The following is a 21,332-nucleotide window of genomic DNA, read 5'->3' as shown; positions in this document are numbered from 1 at the left end:
TGTGTGTGTGTTCATGTGCGGATGAGCGTGGGTCTCTCGATGTATTGTCTTTTGAGAATGTGTATCAGAGGTATATGCATTCCAATACGCATTTCCCAGTGGAAAAACATATCTATGTATATATAGTATCTATATATTATCTGTTTCCTTTGCTTATAACATGCAAACAGCCACTTGGTGATCTGACAGCACAGAAGTACACCTGAAGGACGGGGCAGGGGGCAGGGAGGGGAAGCGGCGGGGTGGCAGGGGAAGGAATCGTGTGCATGGGAGCCGGATAGCAGCACCTACATACCCCTACAGTGAACACGATGGTCTAAGAAAAGGAACACCGAGGTGAGGGGTTTTATGACACGTCTAATCATGTTGATGCTGTTCCTACTGTTTGCTTTCTCTACCTGGGTTCCACAATGTCAGGGCCAAATATTAACTACACTCTTTCGACGGCACTTTCCCAGCAGCTTGTAGGATGTTTATGAGCAGCAATAAAGCAAAAAAAAATTTCAAGGTCTTGGCCGGGCACCATAAACAACTTCTTCCCTCTACGAATTCAACCGCCAACTTCTTTCCACTTACTTTCTAACCCAAGCTGATCACTTCCGACTAATTGCAGACACAGGGATAACGGCGATACCTCTGCAAAGGAGCAATAAGTTGCCCAATAGTTTCTTCTTTTTTTTAAAAATCTACACTGGACCTATACAATACACTACAATGACTGCGATTTGTTTTTTTTGTTGCCTCTCCATCTCGTCTCGTTATATCCAGCACACCATAATCTCAGTTTCTGCGAACCCGTCAGGCGTCCTCACAACACGCACGAGCCCATGCGAGGGATGACAGAGCTGTCGACAATCAGAGGAGACACTCTGGCTGAAGCGCTTAAGCTCAGTTGAGTCAAACAAAAGATGTATATGTGTGTGTGTCTGTGTGTGTGTGTACATATGCAAAACACACAAATGTCCCAGTGTTACGACTGCACAGTTCGTTGAAGGAGAGTGACTCTAAAGACGTCGTCCGACCACGTTGATTCGAGGAAGCAGGAAGTAGAGGGAGGAAACAGGCAGCGGGGCAAGCAAATCCTACAAGCACTGAAGCAGTCGAGGCAGTGGTGCAGGGCTTGAAGAACAACTACTTAACATTCAAAGACAGAAGTAGAGGGCGGGGGTGGGGGGGGGATCAGGCTTGAACAGAAATGAAGCGACGAGCGACGTTTCCTGCGTCCCAGCCATATAATACACTCCCATATTGAGGATGGCCTTTCAGTTTTGGAGTTTTCCAGAGAGGGCTGCTGTGTTCTTTTTATGTTTATGTGGAATAATAGAAGGTGTGTGTGTGTGTTTTTGCTTTGTAAGAGTCAGCGCGAGTCAGTGTTTGTGTACAGTGTGTGTCAGACTGGGTGTGTGCTGATACACAGCGGGATTAAGACCCCGTTGACCTGTGCCATATTCCAAGGAGAAGAGGCAAGGCGAGGCGGGTGGGGGGGGGACGGTTGCATCAGCTGCACGTAGGTTCCCTAGTTATACCCGAGGTAGCCACTAATCCCGATTCGTTGCTAAATTACAAGCGGTACCACCTCCACATAAAAAAAAACAAACCCTGTTATAAGTAACAATAACTAAGCAAGCAATAAAGCAGGTGCAAATGAGACAAAGCCACACAACTGCACTCACTAACAGTAAAGCAAGATGTTTTTTTTGTTCATTTTTTTTCCTCCCCTGCACACAGCACATTTTTTTCTTCCATGCCGTTACGCAACTTGAAGGGCCATAGCAGGTATTTTGAATGTTTTTGTCCATTTTTTTTTACACATTACATGAATCTGCCAACTTTTTTCCACTTTTTTACAAATGTATTTCCTTTTTTTTTTTGTCAGACAGAATCCGATTCTGAGACTTGCTTTGAATCCCTGCAGCTAATCTGTCATATTTGCATTTGATTTGTCTATGTTATTATGTTAATGCAGCAGCTACATTACCATAAAATGTACATTTACCTTAAACAACAACAACAAAACCAGATGCTGTGTTGTTTTTTTAGTGTGAAGTCATTTTCAGTCTCAGTATTTTTGTGCTATAATTCAATAAAAGGACCAATAGCTGCCCCAAAAGTAGCAAAATATTTTTAAAAAATCCAAAAACACGATTTAGAAATTGGCTAGCAGTAATGTTAAGTGTAAATTAATTTGTTGAGAGTGGACTAAAACATGCAAAACGTTGTCCTTTAAGAGTCAAATATGGATACCAATCGTAATTTTTGTGCCAATCTAGTCAAATCTATGTGGTTTGCACACATCAGCGTGATACTGCTATCACCGATTGGCTACTCATTTTAAATCCTAATAGATTCAGCCTCAGGACACACCCAATTTAGTAACTTGCTAATCGCAAATGAACTTATGAAGCCGCTACTTCATAAACTAACCTGGGAACAAACTTGCGCATAGTTGGTGCAACCCAGTCCAGGTCCTCAGCCTCTGCAATGTGCTATGTTACACCGAGACAGAGCTCTTTAATCGAGTGTGGTCCAGTTTCTCTCAGCCACCTCATTCTCACAAAGGTGCTAAGCTTATGGTACGCATACTGTATGTTGTTGCTTTTTCGTTTTTTTCTTTTTTTACAAAAGACCACATTTTCAGAATTTCTACAAGGCCTCCATAATACTGAAAACAAAAGCCTCTGTTTCTTTTTTTTTTTTTTTTCTTTAGTTTGGCTTTCACTTCCTATCGACGGGCGAAGAGGAAGGGGGCCTGAGATGTCAACGCAGGCGGCCTCAGCTGACAATAGTCAGATACAAATAGTACACCTATTAAGGTGCTTTTATTTTATTATACAAACTTGGGGGGGAGGGGTCGGGGATGTTGGGCAGCAAATAACAGAAAGGTTAGTCGAAGCCAATAAATTCCTCTCTGTTTAAATTTGGTCCAGTCTTTAGATAAAGATCATTTGTTTACCATAAACCTTAGACTTTTATTGGCCAAAGTTAAAGCAAGTTAGTCCGCATGATGCGGGGAGCCAGGCCTGGTCTAATGAGGATTTGGCCACTGTACAATGTCTATGCAAATGTGGTGCAAGCAGGCTCCCTTGGTTCTACAGTATGCATTTGGCTTATTTTTCTGGCTCTGAAATTGGGATGGTAGTTTGTCGGTAGCTCTGCTTTCAAGTCGCCCCTTCTCCTCTACTCGTCGCCCCCGTCATCCTTTCCTTTATCCTTCTTGTCCTTCTTGTCCTTCTTCTTCTTTTTCTTCTTCTTGGCCTCCTCCTTCTTGCCAAAGCTTATGAAGTCACCTTTGTCGTCCACAGGGCCCGCGTCGTGGCGGATAGAAATGATGGCCGGAGACCCGGGGATGATGAAGGCTTCGGGGGGGATCTCTCCGGGCTTCAGGGGCTGAGGAGGGCCGTAGCCTTGTCCGGCGCCGTATCTGAAGTGCCAGCTGTTGCTGTTGACTCCGGCACCCACTGGGGGCGAGAGCTCTCCACCGCCCTCTCCATCTAAACAAGTACGACAAGAGAGAAAACGGAAAGAGATCACGTCAGATCTGGATACTTATTGCATTTAACTGGTCCTTTAGAGGAATAGTTTTACATTTTGGGCAACCTGCTGAGAGTTAAAAGAGGAGATCAATACCACTTTCTTGCGAGCTAAGTGGGATGTTACAGCCTTGGAGCAGTTGCCAGGCAACCAGGAGAAACTCCAGGAAAAAGAGTTGATCTCAGCCAAGAAATAGTCCGACTTTATAAAAAAAAAACTAAAAGAATGAATTGAATTTTTACACTAAAAGATGCTACATGTTGAGCTCGAGGTGTTAGTCGGCAGATTCTGTTACTTTTTGACTGAGCCCAGCTTGTTTCCTCTTGTTTCTAGTCTTCAACTGAAGCTAACTGGTCAGTCACATATTTACCATGCAGATAGTTTTACAATCATTCTTATAAAACTGCATTTTTTACTTTATTTTTTGCAATCAAGCACATTCCACAGTCACTCCTTTCACATCCCAGTAATATTTCATTGCAGCATTTTCCACTCTAGCTTAATTTAAACCCCCCTCTGCCATTAGCTTACAATAACTGCTAGGGCTGTCACGCATTGTCCTTTTCCCCCTGACTTTATTATTTAGTCAATGGCCTGACAATCGCACGATAGCCACGGGGAGCGAATATTTTCAGGACAGCCGTTCAGCCAAGATCACAGAAGGGAATACTGGAGGGGGCTAACCTTTAAACCACAGGGATGTTTAACATGGCAATGGGATTTGTATTTGTATTTGGATGATGGCTGCGGCATAATCCGCCTCTCATAGGAGGCCAGAGACAGGGATTCAACCCCTTAGTGCGCAAGCATGGATGTGAAAGAGAATGAAACCCACATATTAAACCAAGAAGAGAAAAAAACTGAAGCAGGGGATGGGATCTATATATAGAAGAATCATTATGAAAGGTAAAAATCTGATGTAGCTGTTGAGGTCAAAAGGGCAAATATATTTGAGAATGAAAAGCAAAGAGGATGTGAGATGAGATGAAGCGAGCGACAGCGAGAGAGAGAGAGAGAGAGAGAGAGGCAGTAAGGAAGATGGGGGTGGGCGGGTTTTACAGACACGGTGCTCTCAGGCCCACACCAGTTCCCTCTGCGCTGACCTACTTTCAGTCTGGATTTTATTTAGATCAAACACAGGCCCTTGCAAAAAGATTCTGTTTGATTTATCTTTGTAGGCTATTTATGACATTGCTGGAGAGCCGAAACGGTTTCAACCACTATCCCACTGGGAAATACGCTATTGTGAAAATGTGTGCCGTCCACAGTGTCCCCGCAACGAGTTAATCGAGGATGAGAGTAAATTACATGTATAGACTATAAAAAGAGCAGACGTAATGGACACTATTGAACTGCTCTATAGATAGCTCTGCATTATCATTCTGTTTCCCCCACGCCTACAAAGAGCATATAGAGAGTCCTGTAATATATTATTGAGCCATTGCAAATTGATTAGATATTAAATCAAGGAAATACTGTAAAGGATCAATGCTTTCAATACGGCAGGATGCGTCAGATATTGTAGTATGTAGTAACACAGCAACGGGCTATTGTGACGAGATCACAAGAAAGACCAGACATGCATAAATAATTTGTTCTCCACTCGCAAAAATAGAAGTATTCATTTTTAACTACATGAAATAATTAGCATGTGAAGGACTGGGAGACCAAAAAAATAAAACCCATGAGGTATTGTATCTGAGGAAATCCAGATTTATCCGGTTCATTGTTTTGTTTTTTTTTAAGTTTGTCTCATTTTATCTAACTGCCGTGTACAATTTTTTGGGAGAGAAAAAAAAAAAACCTCCAACAGCCGCTAATTGACCAATGTAATTGAGCTTGTTTGATAATTAGTCAGTGTCAGATGCTATCATCTTATCTCGCCATTAGCAGAGTTACTGCTGTAATACTGTAATGCTAGTCAGTTTCAGGATTATGACATTTGATGGTATGGTCTGTCTGTTTGTATTTAATCTGGGTATTAAACCCAGGATGTGGCTGCGGTATTTTAAATAAGTCCTATTTGACTGGTATCAATGGTTAGACGGGGAGGATTGCCTCTCATGCGGAGGAGGACAAACATGCTTAAAATAAACCCAAAAGACAGCCAATGAGTTAAAGGAGATGCACAAAGTACTGGGAGGCAGAATGAGGATGAGGCTGCTGAGGCAGTAATGCAGTGAGCTGCATGGTTGGACCGAGTGCGGCACACTTTTATATAACCGGCGCACCATTTTCTGTTACCTGATCCTGCTGTTTGAAAGAAAGTGTTTGATGCTTAGATTTTTAGAAATATTTAGGGCGCTGTAGTGCTGAGAAATGACTAAATATCCCAAAAGAGATCTTTCTACATTTTAGATGTCACAGCTTACTGTGACAGCGTTAAATACCTGCAGGCAACTTTTGATCATAAACTCAGGTGACTTGGTGGTGACACGTAACACCATAAAGACAGATGTCAACCTGCAAGATGTTCACTAAATGTAGCCCATGTGAGTCGTCTGTAATAATGGAATATTTTCTGTGGCTTAAATGTACATTTTGGAGATGAAAGATGGTTCATCCTCTGGGGAGCATGGATTTGTTAAATATATCTCAGGTGTTAGAGGAAAGGTCAGAAGTTCACTGAAACCTTAGCATCCATTCTCAGTGGGAAATGAATGCTAAGATGACCTTTAAATTGAACCCTATTCATGACTTTTGGGGTCTTTTGGACCCCAGGCCATTTGGTTTATGTGACAGGTGTTGTTTTTTTTGTTTTTGAAGATTTTTTATATAAAAAGAGGGACATTTGTCATGCATTTGGAACCAAAAATACTTTAGCTTATCAGAAAATGTATTTAGCGTAGTATAAAAGTCTATAATGAATGCCAACAAATATTTTGCACATGTTCTTCCTTCCTTCTACATATGGCAACATGAAAGTCCTGAATAAGTTTAAAGGTTTATTTTGAAGAGTGTGCACACACAGTCCTGTATAGCTGCAGTTACTGGGAGATCTACTGGTTTTAGCCAGACTATTACAGGTTCAGCTATGACCTACTTAGTTAACTGTTGGACAGTTTGTTGACATCGTGGAAAATCGTTATCCAGAAATGTGTGCAAATTTGCCGGACTGGTTGCAGAGCTGCGAGCTGAGCTGTAATTACTGTGTTCCTGCAGTGAAGAAAATAGTAGACTATCACAGCAATACAGTAAGTGGTTGTGGTACATGTGCACCTGATGGGATTATAACAGTGCATATGCCTGTGCTTGACCAGCTGAGCTAGAATGTCAACCGACTGTGAAGCGTCTAATCAAGTAAATATTGTCTGAGTGTCTTGGGAGATCCCCGGGCTTCCTGCACTGCTGTGACAAATGCAAACCCTCTGACATGTTAATTAAAATGAGGTCCCAGGTATTAATCAGATGATATTGCTGTGTGAGTGTGTGTGCATATTAGAAATTAATTCGTGACGTGTAGGTCATGTCACAGTTTGGTTCAGTTATAAAGAGCTTTGCTTCCTCCGTGCTGCCGTTCCTCTAACATGCCTCTGCCATTGCTTTATCTTAGCCCATATTTCAGAGCAAATGTGTGTCTGAAGCGGATTATGGTGTAACTGCTGGTAAGCAGGTCAGTAAAGCTCCTTGTGAGGAGGTTGCCATGACACCTGATGTGGGTATGTGGGTGTTTGAAGCCTCATTTTGTGTAACCTGATGTCCTACATTTAAAATAGGCTATGTTATTTTCTGTCTGGTCCAAGATACGGTTCCAACTAAAATGAATCCCTCTGGTGGTTTGTGGCACATGTACTAATCTGACAGTCACACAGAGCTGGCGTAAATATATGCGGTATGTCTTCTGCATGAGACACATCTACATAAACCGTACTTTCTGACATTATTTCCTCACAATCGGCCTCCTTTCCCTTCTTAATACCTGCCCTTGCCGAGTCCCCTTCCCTCTCCTGCTTCCTACTCCTTCCATTTTTTTTTTTGTCTCTAAATATTCCATTCAGAGATATGGCCGGTTGCCATGGAAACTGCCTTCGCCCACTCCCTGCTGATGGAGGGTGCGGCTGCTGCAGCAATCTCTCAGTTAGACAGTGTTGCCAGGCAACAGGTCACATGGCGTTCCCTAGCAACAACACTACTGCAGGAACCTGCCAATCCTCTTAACCTTTCTCTCACTCCATCCCCCCACACCTCGCTTTTTTTTTTCTCCGTCCCCCCCGCCACCCCCGTCCCCTGTACGTCTCCTTTGCTCTTCCTCCTTCCAAAATTGCTTTTAATGTTAGCGGATGTCCCTGCTTTTTCATGGCACTGTCTTATTACTGATAATAGTCTGTCTCCCCCTCTGGCATCAGACAAATGTCTCCTCATCTGCGCCATGGGTCACTTACATAAACACACTTTTGAGGGCGCCGCATTTAGATGCACCGCGGCATGTCGGACAACTTCATCATGATAACAATTCGCCGCCGCAGACGGGAAAATGTGTCACAAAAAAAAGGCTCCACCTCTTGATGCATAATAAAGAGGATCAACCTGCAATCTAGTACATGTCTATGCTTTAGCACTGAGCCACTCCTAACAAATGATTTCCTAATGCACCCCTGATAGGACTGCAGTATGCTGCTGCTGCTGCCTTCAAGACAATATTTGACTCTTTACATGACCGGAGACGCAGCTTTCCATCTGCTCTGAGAGAAAAGAAATGTGCATTTCTCTGCTGCAAGCTGGCACAGAGATAGTGAAAACTGGTGCAGCTGGTATCTCAAATAATTCCCCAGCTCTCTTTTCCACAGAGAGGAAAACCTTCATTTGGACACGTTTAGTAGCCGGCAGTAAGACGTATTCTGTCACCGACTCGCAGAGTGATTTAGTGTGATGCCACGCTTCTCCCTCAAGTCTCTACGTATGTTCTAATTCCTGCAGCTAGACAGAAAATCGATGAATGAAAGCCAGGCCGAAAGGAGGAGGGAAGAGTACACAATGTTCCAAACACTGTTTCGAAATCTTGGTAACAAAAGTCTTTTCAGTGGCTTCTGTGCGTTTCCACACACACAGGAGTAGTACTCCCAAATATTGTTAGTCATTAGCTCGAAGCCAGTGATGGTGTGAATGACGTAGCGCGGGTCATCACTGAGGTCAGCTCTCTTTACACTTATGTTGCTGCATATTTTCAGTGTTGCCACCCACTCAGGACAACACACTTCTTATTGAGAGCAAACAGCTGCCGTTTTTCAGTCTGCAGCTCTTCCTGCTGTCGGCTACTTTTATGGGAGGATACTGTTGTTTATCTGTGGCTCTGCATGAGGGCCTCGGGCTTCTGGCGTCTCAGCTAAGCTCTGTATGAACACCACACTGGAATTCAAGATCGTGCAGATATTCAAAGGACGATTCTGTCAAACCGCTAGTAAACCAAAGATGAATAATATTAAGTAGAAGATGCACTTAGGTAAGGTGACATCAGTCCCTTGATGATCGTCTCACCACTCGCGTCGCCCGTCCTATGAAACTTTGTTCTATCAATATCGCCCCAGATGTAATTAAAGGAACAAGATTGACATTTTAGGAAATGTGTTCATTCAATTACTTGCTGAGAGTTTGATAAGAAAGACCGATACGACTTTCATGTCGTGTAGGCTAAATATGAATCGACAGCCAGCAGATAGTTATCTTATCTTAGCACAAAGGCGGGACACGGGAAGGCTGACTCTGTTCAAGGGTGTAAAAAGTGAAACGTAAGAAGGTGGAAGTTGGAGTTAAAAGGTTTTGATTTTACATTTTTTGCACAGAAAAAACAAGATAATTTACATCTGAACACATCTGTTTCTTCCAGTTTTGTTTTAAGCTAAGCTAAACTAACTGACTTGTGGATGCTGCGTCATATTTAGCAAATTGACATGAGAATAGTTTTCATCTTTGTCCCAATAAGAAAATGAACAAGCATTGTCTCCAAAATGGAAAACTGTTCCTTTAGGTGTGGCTAAATAAAATGTAAAATAATCATATGAATGAGAGCTAAACCTATTGAAATGGAACTTGGGTTGTAAAGAAAAAATACAGTTTTTTAATTTTTATTATATTTGCATTGCTTCTATTAGGGAAACATAAATCATCTAAAATTGTATCATCATTCATTGTTCACTAAAATACGTAAATAACACACATGCTTTTTAATGTGCGACAAAAAGGTCAAAAACAGTTCATCAAATACCAAGTGGGGTTTTTTTTTGCACAAATAACCAGCATACCGGTGCCTCTTAGTAGCATCCCTAAAAGTGAACTAGCCTTATTCAGATAAGTATCATATTCAGCACTGCATTTAGCCTCATAATACACACTCATGTCATCCTGCCTTTTTCACAAAATAAGGCTGTTTTCTGTTATGCACTTAACTGCATTATTTAGATGAATACACAGTGTGACTGATATACTACTATCATTACAGATAAAGCACATCTTCCAACAAATAGCCTTTAAAAAAGAATCATACATTAACCCCAACAGACCAGATATACAGGTAACATCCCAGACTCTTGAAACATTCTGATCAAAGCTTAAACATATATTGCTTTTGCAGAGCAAATGTGCAGAAACCATCTTTAACTCATCAGTCATAAGCCTTCTGCCACCACTGCCCCAAAGAAGCTGACACAAACAGAGAGTGCTCCGTCACCCGACATCCTGACTACTGACCTGCAGCGCTGGAAACAGTGGGCCAGTTCTGGACCAGCATCCCCTGGGCTCCTTGCATCACCGAGGACTCCTCCATGTGGACAGAACTGAAATTGAGGAACACATTCAGCAGAACCAATGAGACATTTTCAAACATGCTGACAGTCTTTTTTTTTTTAGAGATTTGACTCTAAGTAACTACTCTCTCCATAAAGAAGTCTCAAATGGGATGGTAATCCAACACGCCAAAAAACAGCTTACAGTGTAGAACTTTTCAAGCGGCATTAGTCACCGTCTCAAGCCTCGGCAGCAAACAGTTGTTTGGTTGCCCAGTTTTGGATTAACAACTTTCTGCTTTTTTTATTATTTAAAAAAAAAAGAGACCATTAAAGTAGAATGAACTGCATTAACACAATGTGACAAAGGGACTTTTACTTTGAAATCGGTGCATCCAAAAATGAAACTTGTCTATTAATACTGCTATTATTTACAGCTGTGACTAAGCTCTCGTGTGAATAAGGTGTGAAAAAATGTCATATTGCTGAATAAGAATGCATTAAATCTGCCTATTCTTGCAAACTGCTGCAACTCCATCTAAAAAAAACAGCAATTTTCAGCATTAAAAGTATTTTGTTCCAAGTGGATGCCAACCATTTCTCCTAAATTCATGCACGTTTTAAATGTTTCAAACCCTATTTTTGAAATAACTACTAATGAAAAATGAATACAACAGATCCTCTGATGGTGTAAAGACTTAAAATATGTGCACTGACTAATGTAGGAGTTCATGCAGTACTGTTTGGATTTTGCTGAATGAAACATCAAGTGTTACTCACTGCCAGGAAACTAGGTTATTAATTGCTTCCACTTGCTCTCACATTCTTTGTTGTTTCATGAAGTAATTCGGCTGCCAAATTTACGTCTTACTTGAAAATACTATAATTTTCTGGTTGCTGCAGACCAGGATAAATAACCACTGAACCAGTTTACATATCCTCACACATGGAGTGTGAGTCATGGTGGTGGATATAGTTCAGTTTCTGTCAAGTTATCCAAACGCTCTTTATCGTGCTTTATTGTGGGTTGCCATGTTGTGCTGCACTCATTTGCCTTTTCACAACAGGGGGGGGTTACCATTCCGGCTGCCGTGTTAACAGTTCCCGCATCAATGGAGCTGTGACAGCACCACTGTGAAGTGATTGGCTCAACAAATGTGCACATACAAGTTACTGGGGAGAATGGTGCCACTTGCACAAGCTGACCAAGTTTCCCTCAGCTGCAGTAGATTTCAGTCAGTTTGCAGCTGATGTGTAACATAGACTTGCTGTGTTTATTATTCTTGATACGTACATGTATTGCAGGGAGGACATAAGATGCATTTTAGCACTAAATATGCACAGTGAACATCTGTTTCAGTGCTGTTGTTGTTATATGGAGATGTGGTTTGTGCCCACATCACAGGTTTTGATTACTGTGGCTCATGGCATGGTGCAGCATACAGGTATCCATCTTATTCATCATTAGTGTTGTATATGATGTGACGTTTCTGTTGAGATCCACCTTCAGCGTTTTAAACGGCCCTTCAATATGAAATTGACATGCATAAAATAGTGATTATGTCCAATAGAATATGCATGTTTTATTGTATTTGTTTAGTTATTTATCTTGACAGCTAACATGTCAATTATTTACACTTTCAGTTGGGATACATAACATATTTATTGCAATTAATAGCATGCTGTAAGTATTTTCCGCTGATCTTGTTACATACTTACATTTTAATGTATGGTAATTATGTGTATAAAAAGTAGGACACCCCCCTACCACACCCAGGGTATAAAAAAAAATATTGAAAATTCACACTATAAGCACAACACAGGCGCTGAAGATGTCACCAAAGTAGAATATGTTGAGGTTCCAGATTTTATTTTTATTTTTGTCAGCACATCTAAAGTGTACTTTTTTTGAGCTCTACTTTTTTATTCTGCTGGCAGGCAGGCAGGCAGGCGGACGGGCGGGCGGGCGGCACACAGACAGATGGAAAAGCACAGACAGTTCCAACAAATTTCACTGTTGAGGTTCACAGTCACCTTGTGTTGAGTCAGACTTGAAAATAGTCTGAGCATTAACATTTCAAATGATGATTAAAGATGCAATATGCAAGATTTTGAGCTTAATATGACAGAAAAAGAAAAACTGTCTGGCATGTAAAGATATAGTGGAGTAATGGTGTCCTTAGCAGGGGTTGACATGGTGTCAGTCATGCGTGCATGTTGGTGCACATTAGTTCATCCATGTGAGTTCCCCCTATTGCAACTGCTGGCCCTCCCTGCATTCACATACAAGCCGAGGTGGAGGATTCTGCTGGTCAAAACCCCCCAAAATTTAAAGCTTAATTGAAGAGCTCATTTGCAAAAACAGATAACTCCATTTTTTGTAGATTTTGTTGTGGTTTGCTTGAAATAATAGCAATCAAACTGAAGTTGAGTGGATTTGACTCAGTAGAAATGACATGACAACAATAGAGATAACATAATTGATATTGTGTCAGGTAGACGATGGAAAAGTGTGTTTTCTGAAGGTTTGTGAGGATGGAGTTATCTGTTTTTGCAAATGAACTCTTCAGTTGTTTCATTTATGTGTTTTACCGAATCTGTGTGCATTTGCTTCATTTCAGCCTAATGTTAGGCTCACTACTCTTGTTTTTTTAGCTCTCCTCTGCTTCTCCTGCTTATGTCTGCTCTGGTCTGGCCTGTCTGTTCCGCTCCGGTCAGTGTGTGTCTGTTTCCACACAAACACCTGCTTGTACACGACCAGAGTGGACCTGGTTCATCCACCGGTCAGTCTGGCCATGCGTGGAAACAGACACACACTGACCGGAGCGGAACAGACAAAAATTATGTGAAGGAATAACTGGTGAAGAGAATATCAAGGTAGGAGTTGACAAAAACTTGCCTTTTAATGTATTTTACAACTCTAGATGTGGTAATAGGTGTGGCTGGATTATTATTTTTTGACTCTTAAAACCTCTTCAACCTTTCTAGTTGTAAATAAAAAGTGAAAGCAGACTGGAGGTGTGGCAGGTGTGGCCGTTACGCGTACTTGTTTTGTGCTGAGATGCTGGTGCACTAGTAGGATCTGGTGGCTCTGAATGTTGCATTCAGAACATTTAGGGTTCCAAATTTTATTTTATGAATACTTAAAACCAATGGAAGCCAAAACAACGAAGCAAACAGTTGTGCCAAAAAAATGCATCTTTGCAAGTTAGACCGTGCGCAGGAGTCTGAGCATTTTATAAATACGTAGCAGTACCATCTAATTAGCTGGGTTCTGTTCAAAGCTTTAAAAAAAGTCAGTGACTTCCAAGAGTTTTGTCTTTGCCGTGAGGTTGCTTAGCAACAAGAAGAAACTCCAGTTTACTAATCCTAGCCAAGTAATACCCCCAAGGCATTCTGTTTTGTATAAATGAAACAAAAGAGATATAACGTGTGTTTTAGTAAGATTTAGAGGTGCTGGTTGGAAAATTCCACCCTTAGGAGCTAAGCGAGTCTTTTCCCTCTATTTTCTGTTTGTATGCTAAGCTAGGCTAACTAGCTGTGTAGCTTCATATGTACCATGCAGATATAGTGGTGTCGGAAAGAGCATTTTAGGAAAATGTATTTACCCAAATGTCAAACTATTCCTTTAATAAGGAGGCGCTGGAGTGCATAAATGTGTAAATACCACATTGAAACACAAACCCATCCTAGAAAAGCTTTTCCTCCCTCATACATTCGTAATGAATATAGAGCACACTGTATAGGAAGACCTCCACTGACTGGGGCCTCTGCAATGCAGCACATCAGTCCTATGTGAAGCTTCAATGCGCGTTATGTTGATTTTTAATGAATAAAAAATGTCTGTGTGCATTCTGAGCCACTTCCAAGCTTTTGCAAAGTCGCCGGTTTAATGTGTGATAATATGACACAGATAGGACTGGTGTGTTTCTCCACACTGACTGACTACACCGGGAATATGGGTCAGCTACGTTTGCGCTACACGCCGTGGTTAGTGTGATACATTACAGCCGGCCCGTGTTGGGGTTAAGTGTTAATGCGAGCCATCTCCATGTCTGCGTGCGTTAGAGGCACTGCCATTTTGAAGATGGCAGCGGCAAATTGCAGTGTTGATTTATGTTAATCCATGTCATGTTACAGTGACTTGATGAGAGAGAGCGCACATTATGATCCCCTCCACGCCACAGAAATTAACACTAATATCCAATTAAATCAAACTTAGACGGAGCAGATGACTGCACAACCGAGCGGTGAGCATTGTTAGCATGAAATTATGAAAATTCGGTACAAAGCATGTGGAGGGAAAACTCATTAGTTCCTGATGTTCCAGCTGTCCTCGTCTCAAATTAGAAAAACATTTAATTACATATCATTGTGCGACTTTTATGACCCGATTATTATAAAATGTGAGTGATGAATGTAAAGTTGTAAAAAAAACAATGCTGTTGTTTCCAGTCGTTGGTACTGTTGTGGATAATTCTCCTAACTTCAGTGTTCTCTGAGTTGCACTTAATTAGAACATTACTCAGACAGAAGTGGGGATACTCAAATATCCTTGGAAGCAAACAGAAAACACAGCAATCTATCTTTGCAACAACAACTAGGGTAAGCTTCTAACCCAAATCTTACCACCGTGCTGTTGGCAGACGATAATCGTTGCTAGAGTACTGTAACATGTCATGTCATCTTTAGCAGAAATGGAGCCAAAGTGCTGTGTAAACCTGAGAGAAACATTTACAAATGGCTCTCAAGTCTTGTTTTAGTGTAATTAACAGATTCAATTTATCAAAAATCTGCCTATAAATGTGCCACATACGGGGCCCACAGTTGAATGAACTGTGCACGCAAGTTCATCATGTCCTCTGCTGTCTGTGTTCGCAACTTCTCCCCTCATCTCCTGACAAAAAACATACAACCACCCAGAGAGACGCACACGTGTGTGAATGCCGTGCAGTTGTACACGCAGACACTGATGCATGTGTGCATCTGATAATCTGAGAAAGGTCATCGTCAGCTCATTTGTCCTTCATGCTTCCTGCTTAAAGACTGTAAGTGGGGGAAGCGACGCTCAGAATGTAGATGACCTATATAATATTACACTGCAGAGGGAGAGGGTTGTGCATCCACTGATGGAGCTGCACATGCCTTTTCCCAAAGGAAAAGGACAGGGTTGAAGTTCGAACAAATGCTGAAGGGGCCACTAGCAGTCATTTTCTAAGAATGGCACATACTGAGCTGCGGTATTGTGTCTTTTTTTGGGATCAGTTTTACATAGAGGTGATTTAGAGATGCAGAAATCTGTGGGATTAATGTGTCAGGGAATCTTTTGCTTAGATATACTAAAGCTAAAAGCATGATGAGTCACAGTAATGGTACAGACTAGTAGACAGGGTGAGCAGGATGACAAGGTGTAACTTCTTTTTCTAGATAATCACAAGTTGCAAAAGAGTTAAAGATGGAAAATGCTTACCTCTGCATCCCTGCCCTCAAAGATGCAGAATATCGCCAGTCAGCATTCGGGGCTTTTGGCTGAGCGAGCAAGAGGTAAAGAGAGAGAGAGAGAGGAGAAAAAAAAAAAAAGAGAAAGAAGAGAAAGAGAGAGAGAAGAGAGGGGAGTGAGTTTAGTTTGATCTCATACTGTGCAGAGCCAGGCTGGGCCATGGTCTCATCAATTAATCATGATACACATCCCAGCTCTGGACGTGATAGGAACACTGCAATTGTGTCCCCTCTTGCAAGCACACACACACACACACACACATACATATTGATATCCACACAAGGATTTTAAAAAGGGCACTGACAGAGAGCCATATTGACAGTTTTTGGACAGTCCTTCACTTCATGGCTCTATAAATGTGAGAGCTGGGAGAGTTATGCCCTTTCCCTGAGTGCTGGGCTGTTTGTACAGGCCGATGTGTATGTGTTTGTGCGTAGCTGGAGTAAATCTGTCTGCTCCTGATGAACCTGGGCTGAGTGCTTGTAACTCCCGGCAGCCTTCTGGTAAATTATTGCCTTTAAAATCCAATAAGCAAGAGCCATCATCGCCGGGGCAACCGCATCCTATATCTCTGACCTCAGGCCAGCGTTATAGACACATTAAGGCAAATGTGTAGGATTTAGTGCAGGACAATGTGTGAGACGAATCAGCAGCGTCTTTCTCTTTCTTGTCTTCCTTGCTTTTGAGGTGTACTTGACTCTGACTCAGAGGACTGTATATGTCACATAAACCTTTTTACTGTCATTACATTAAAATAACTGTGTTTTAGTACAGACTGTCTTAGCAATAAAAACCAGCAATATAACAGGTGTTTCTAGGAAGTCAGAAAATCTTAAGATATTGGTGAAAGTGGATAAATCTTTAAAAATAAAAGTATTTTAATGTCCCCTTCATTCATTTTATAGAGTTGAATTATAGCTTTTGAACTGTTGGAGCTCTTCACCATGTCAAGGCTGCTGGGTCTCATTCATTTGCCTTTGATGATGCCAACTTTAACTAATGATTTAAGTCTGATTCCTTTAAGTCCAAAGAACCATATGAATCTCATAGGGGGGAAAAGTCATATTTTTAATGAGCTAATCTTTCACGGCCATTAATTACGCCTGACTCTTTCATAATTATTTTCCTCATGAGTAGGTTCTGTGCATATGCACAGCATGAAATGATTGTGAACACTAACACAGATTTTAGCATCTGTCGTACTGTAGTACAGCGAATGCTGAGATGCGTCAGCATCATGTAGGCTGCATCCACGGGCCTCAAAAACACTGAATAGGAAAAGCTGTGTTAAACAAACAAACCTGCTCCGGCAGCAGCAAGTGTCCCAGATAAAGATGGCACATAGTGTTCCTCAGCTGAATTCAGAGGGGAGTATTTTCTGCTGGTAGACCCAGCCTCTTTGAGTAAATCTAATTTGCAGGGCTAAGGAACAGAGGCTGGAGGTTAATTTAATTTGCACTGCTACACTGCTACATTTGTCTTCGTAAGAGATTTTTTCATAACTAATGTACCAGTGACGGGCACTTGATAATAAAGATGATGCATTCAGGGAACCCCCTGACCTTTGGGGCCTTCGGTTTAACAGTCTGGCAATAAAAAAAAATACATTATTCCAATATGTAAACCATCAATCTCTTTACCTTCTCGGTCATAAAAGCAGAATATATTTACCCAGAAATCTTTGCTGGAGTCAAACCCTGACTGCTCAAATCTAAGACTATCAGACATGTTGTCAACATTTAAGAGCAACATAGATGCTGATTGCATGCATACAATTTACTGGCATCAGGCCAGTTAAAGAGTCATCTTTTTAATATGAAGCTAAATAGTGAGCAATCCAGACAAAGCAGGTAAAAACATTAAATTTTTCACATATCTAGAAGCCATAAAGGGTTAAGCAAATTGAATCCCTGGAATGCAAGTGTAGCCTTAGAGACAAGAAAAAGACAACATTTATTCTAAGAATATCTCTCAGACATCAGATGCAACAACTAGTCTCGCTTTGATCAACACAATTAACCCCAACTGCTCAGTTTTACTCACTCATCCACTCATGCACTCACACACCCCCACAGACAAGTGAAGCCCACATGCAAAGAGAGTGAGCCAGTGGTGGAGAGGATTCATGACCTGCTATGGTGTAGACGTGATGACAACCTCAAACTGAAACACAAATCTCTGAATCATCAGAAATAACACAGGAGCCTTGAAAAGCATCAGGACTGACACTAATTCAGTGTGAGTGCTGAGCTGGGCTGGGCTGAGTGACTGCACAGTACAAGGGAGGAACTGAACAAAGAGAATGAAGGTTGCAAGGATTCAGTTCATTGCAGGAAGGGGATCAAACTTGACATGCACGAATGTCATCTCCCTGCAGCGACAAAAGACACGGCAACAATGCAATAACCTTAATTAAAATCCAGGTTTGGTGTATGTGTCTGATGTTGTTTGCGACTAAATGGAATTTCATTACAAAGCCACTGATATGTAAACATGATGACTCATGACCTTCTAGTTATGCAGACAAAGGTAAACATGAAAAAAAAGTTAATGACACACCTCTGGGCAGATTTGCAGCGAGGCATCAGGCATGCTCAGTCTCCGTACAAATCCACTCCCACTGGTGAAGAAGCGGTCGGCGCCGCTACCCCAGGTGCCGCTGATGGGCCGTCCTGTGTTGTAGAACATGAAAGTGTCACTGCCAGAGGTGGCTGTCAGGCAGGTCTTGTAGCAGTAAGTCTTCGTTAGGGAGCCATTTCCACGCACTTCAATGTAGTGAGGCTCCACTTTAAGGTCTCTCCGAAGCACCACATTGTTATTAGGCTGTCCCCCGGCTGCACCACCGGCTCCCCCGCCAGCACTTACGCTGCTGCTCCCGCCATCTGGAGGGGGTTTCTGCGACACACAGCAAGGGGAGCATGACCCCGGCTGAGTGCAGTAGGCATGACAGCGGACGATGGCGAGCACAACCACAGTGACCAGGAAAACAAAGGTTGTGGCGCTCAAAGCCACAATCAAATAGAGGGTCACGTTGGAGAAAAGCAGCGTGCTGTGAGGTCGGATGATCCTCTTGGGGTCTGGGGCCACCTTTGGTGGCACCTCCATGACAGCCACATTGATGGTGGCGGTGGAGGAGAGAGCAGGCTGGCCGTGGTCCTTCACAACGACAGTTAGAGCGAAGGAGGTGGAGTTGTCCTCCAGGATCCTCCGAGTGGTTCTGATCTCACCGGTGTGTTCGTGCACCTTGAACAAGTCCAGGTCAGTGGCCGTCTCCAGCACGTACACCAGCCAGGCATTTGGACCAGCATCTGCATCGTATGCCACCACTTTGGTCACCAAGGCACCAGGCTCAGCGTTCTTTTGTACCGTCTCCAGCGAGCGCGTGCCATTGCCAGGAGGGTTAACTATCAGTGGTGCGTGGTCATTCTGATCCATTATGTAGATGTAGACAGTGGCGACGCGACTGAGTGGAGGAATGCCCCCATCTTGGGCTTTGACCTGGAAGTGAAACTCTCTCAGTGACTCATAGTCGAAGGCTCTCAGGGCATAAGCCTCCCCAGTATCGGCCTTCACAGACACATACGAGGTGACAGGAATGCCATGGTTATTGTCATTGAGCACTGTGTAGGTGATGCGTGCGTTCTCTTTGATGTCTGCATCTTGAGCTTTCACTGTACACAAAGAGGCCCCGGGGGCGTTGTTCTCAGCCACATACACTGTGTATGAAGTCTGCTCAAATCGCGGTGGGTTGTCGTTCACATCAGCCACATCCACCTGTATGGTCTTCTGTGAGGAAAGGGGAGGATTTCCTCCATCCGTGGCACTCAGAGTGACATTGTAGGCATCAGTGGTCTCGCGGTCCAGGAAGGCTGAGGTAACCAGAGTGTAGTAGTTTCTGAATGACTTGATCTTGAATGGAAGGCCTGCTGGGATCTCTAAGCTCACCTGCTTGTTCGCGCCGGAGTCTCGGTCAGTAACGCTAATGAGGGCCACCACTGTGTCAGCGCGGGCGTCCTCCCTCACAGGGCTCGACAGAGACGACAGCACGATCTGAGGGACGTTGTCATTCACATCCACCACATCCACCACCACCTTGCAGTGCGCCGCCACGGCTCCGGGGCCCTTATCCATGGCCTGGATGTACATCTCATAGGAGTTGGTCTCTTCATAGTCAACATTGCTCCTCACTCTTATTTCTCCTGTGTTAGTGTCCATGCTGAACATCTGCCTCACTCTCTCTGGAGTGTAGCTGCTGAAAGAGTAATAAACCTCTCCATTTGTGCCCTCATCCAGATCAGTGGCATTCAGTTTGATCACCAGCGTGTCTTTGGGCGAGTTTTCCAACAGTTTCACCTTGTACACCGAGCTGTCAAACAAGGGAACGTTGTCATTTGAGTCCAGGACTCGCACGTTGATTTTAGCCGTCCCTGTTTTCTCTGGTGTCCCACCATCCACAGCACTTAGAATTAATTGGTGATAAGGCGTCTGTTCGCGATCAAGGGGCTTTTTGAGCACAAGCTCGATGTGCTTTGTATTTAGGGAGGGTTTATTGGATACCAGCGCGAAATGGTCGTTTGTGCTGAGCTGATACATGCGGACTGAATTGGACCCAATGTCAGGGTCTTGAGCATTTTCAATGGGGTAACGAGACCCCGGCAAAGCAGATTCAGTGATTTCCAGTTGATACTCGTCTCTGGGGAACTGTGGCGCATTGTCATTGGCGTCCACAATCTCCACCTCGACATGGTGCACCTCAGTGGGGTTTTCGACCAGCACCTCCAGATTAATGAGGCAGGTGCTGGACAAATCACACAGCGCCTCCCTGTCGATCCTTTCATTGACGAGTAATTTCCCATTTTTGGGGTTGACAATCACGTAGCGTTTACCGCTGTTGGAGGTTACCTTGATCTTTCGGGTGGCGAGCTTTCGAATATCCAGCCCCAAGTCATGCGCCAGATCACCGACCAGTGCCCCATTTTCCAGTTCCTCTGTAATAGAATATCGCAACTGTCCAAACGAAAGGCCACAAAATAAGGAAAATATCACAAAATAAAAAGGCACATTATTCCCTATCCAGTTGCATATCCCCGCCACAGCCATTGCAAGCTCATAGGATCCGCAGACGGATTAAACGCAGCCTTCCGCCTTTTTAGCTTGCAGTATCTCGCATCCCAGCACCTCATTAAGGTGGGCTAATTGGTCTCCCGGTAAACGAAACAGAAGCGGCTCATCCATTGTGTTACCCGGCTGAGGTGGATCCTCTCCAGAGCACCCATATTTCCTTTGTCCGTGATGCGCTTTTTTGTCTCCAATGCGCGCTGCTGACGGGTGTGTTTCCCTGCCGCTGGAGTTGTGAGAAAATCAAGACAGACATAATCTGCACCCGTTAAACCGGAAAAGAGGAGAGCAGCTTTCAAGAATAAAATGATGAGAAGGTTTTACGCGTTTCATTTATTAGGTTTAATTGCTGTAGAGGGCAGAAAAGAGACACATGATGGGATGTTTAGACTTTGCATTAGGTTAATTGTTGAGATTAAAAGCTAAAAAACCAGGTTGTCAGAGGTTTTAAACTCACATAACAG

At 42.9% G+C, this 21,332-nt stretch overlaps 1 protein-coding gene across 1 annotated transcript; it reads right to left on the bottom strand.

The window, feature by feature from the left end:
* Positions 1–2,045: 2,045 nt before the first annotated feature.
* Positions 2,046–21,084, bottom strand: LOC103357742 (protocadherin alpha-C2-like). The gene is made up of 4 exons (XM_008282430.1): positions 18,310–21,084; positions 15,721–15,779; positions 10,216–10,301; positions 2,046–3,491 (listed from the first exon to the last, which is right to left on the bottom strand). The coding sequence occupies exons 1-4, from the start codon at positions 20,848–20,850 to the stop codon at positions 3,178–3,180; spliced, it is 3,000 nt and encodes a 999-aa protein (XP_008280652.1). The 5' UTR covers positions 20,851–21,084; the 3' UTR covers positions 2,046–3,177.
* Between the last annotated feature and the right edge of the window lie 248 nt (positions 21,085–21,332).

This window comes from Stegastes partitus, unplaced genomic scaffold (assembly GCF_000690725.1).
Source record: "Stegastes partitus isolate 25-593 unplaced genomic scaffold, Stegastes_partitus-1.0.2 Scaffold271, whole genome shotgun sequence".
NCBI lineage: Eukaryota > Metazoa > Chordata > Actinopteri > Pomacentridae > Stegastes > Stegastes partitus.
The sequence above is the reverse complement of the archived record's forward strand: the minus strand, read 5'-3'. Positions and strand labels throughout refer to the sequence as shown.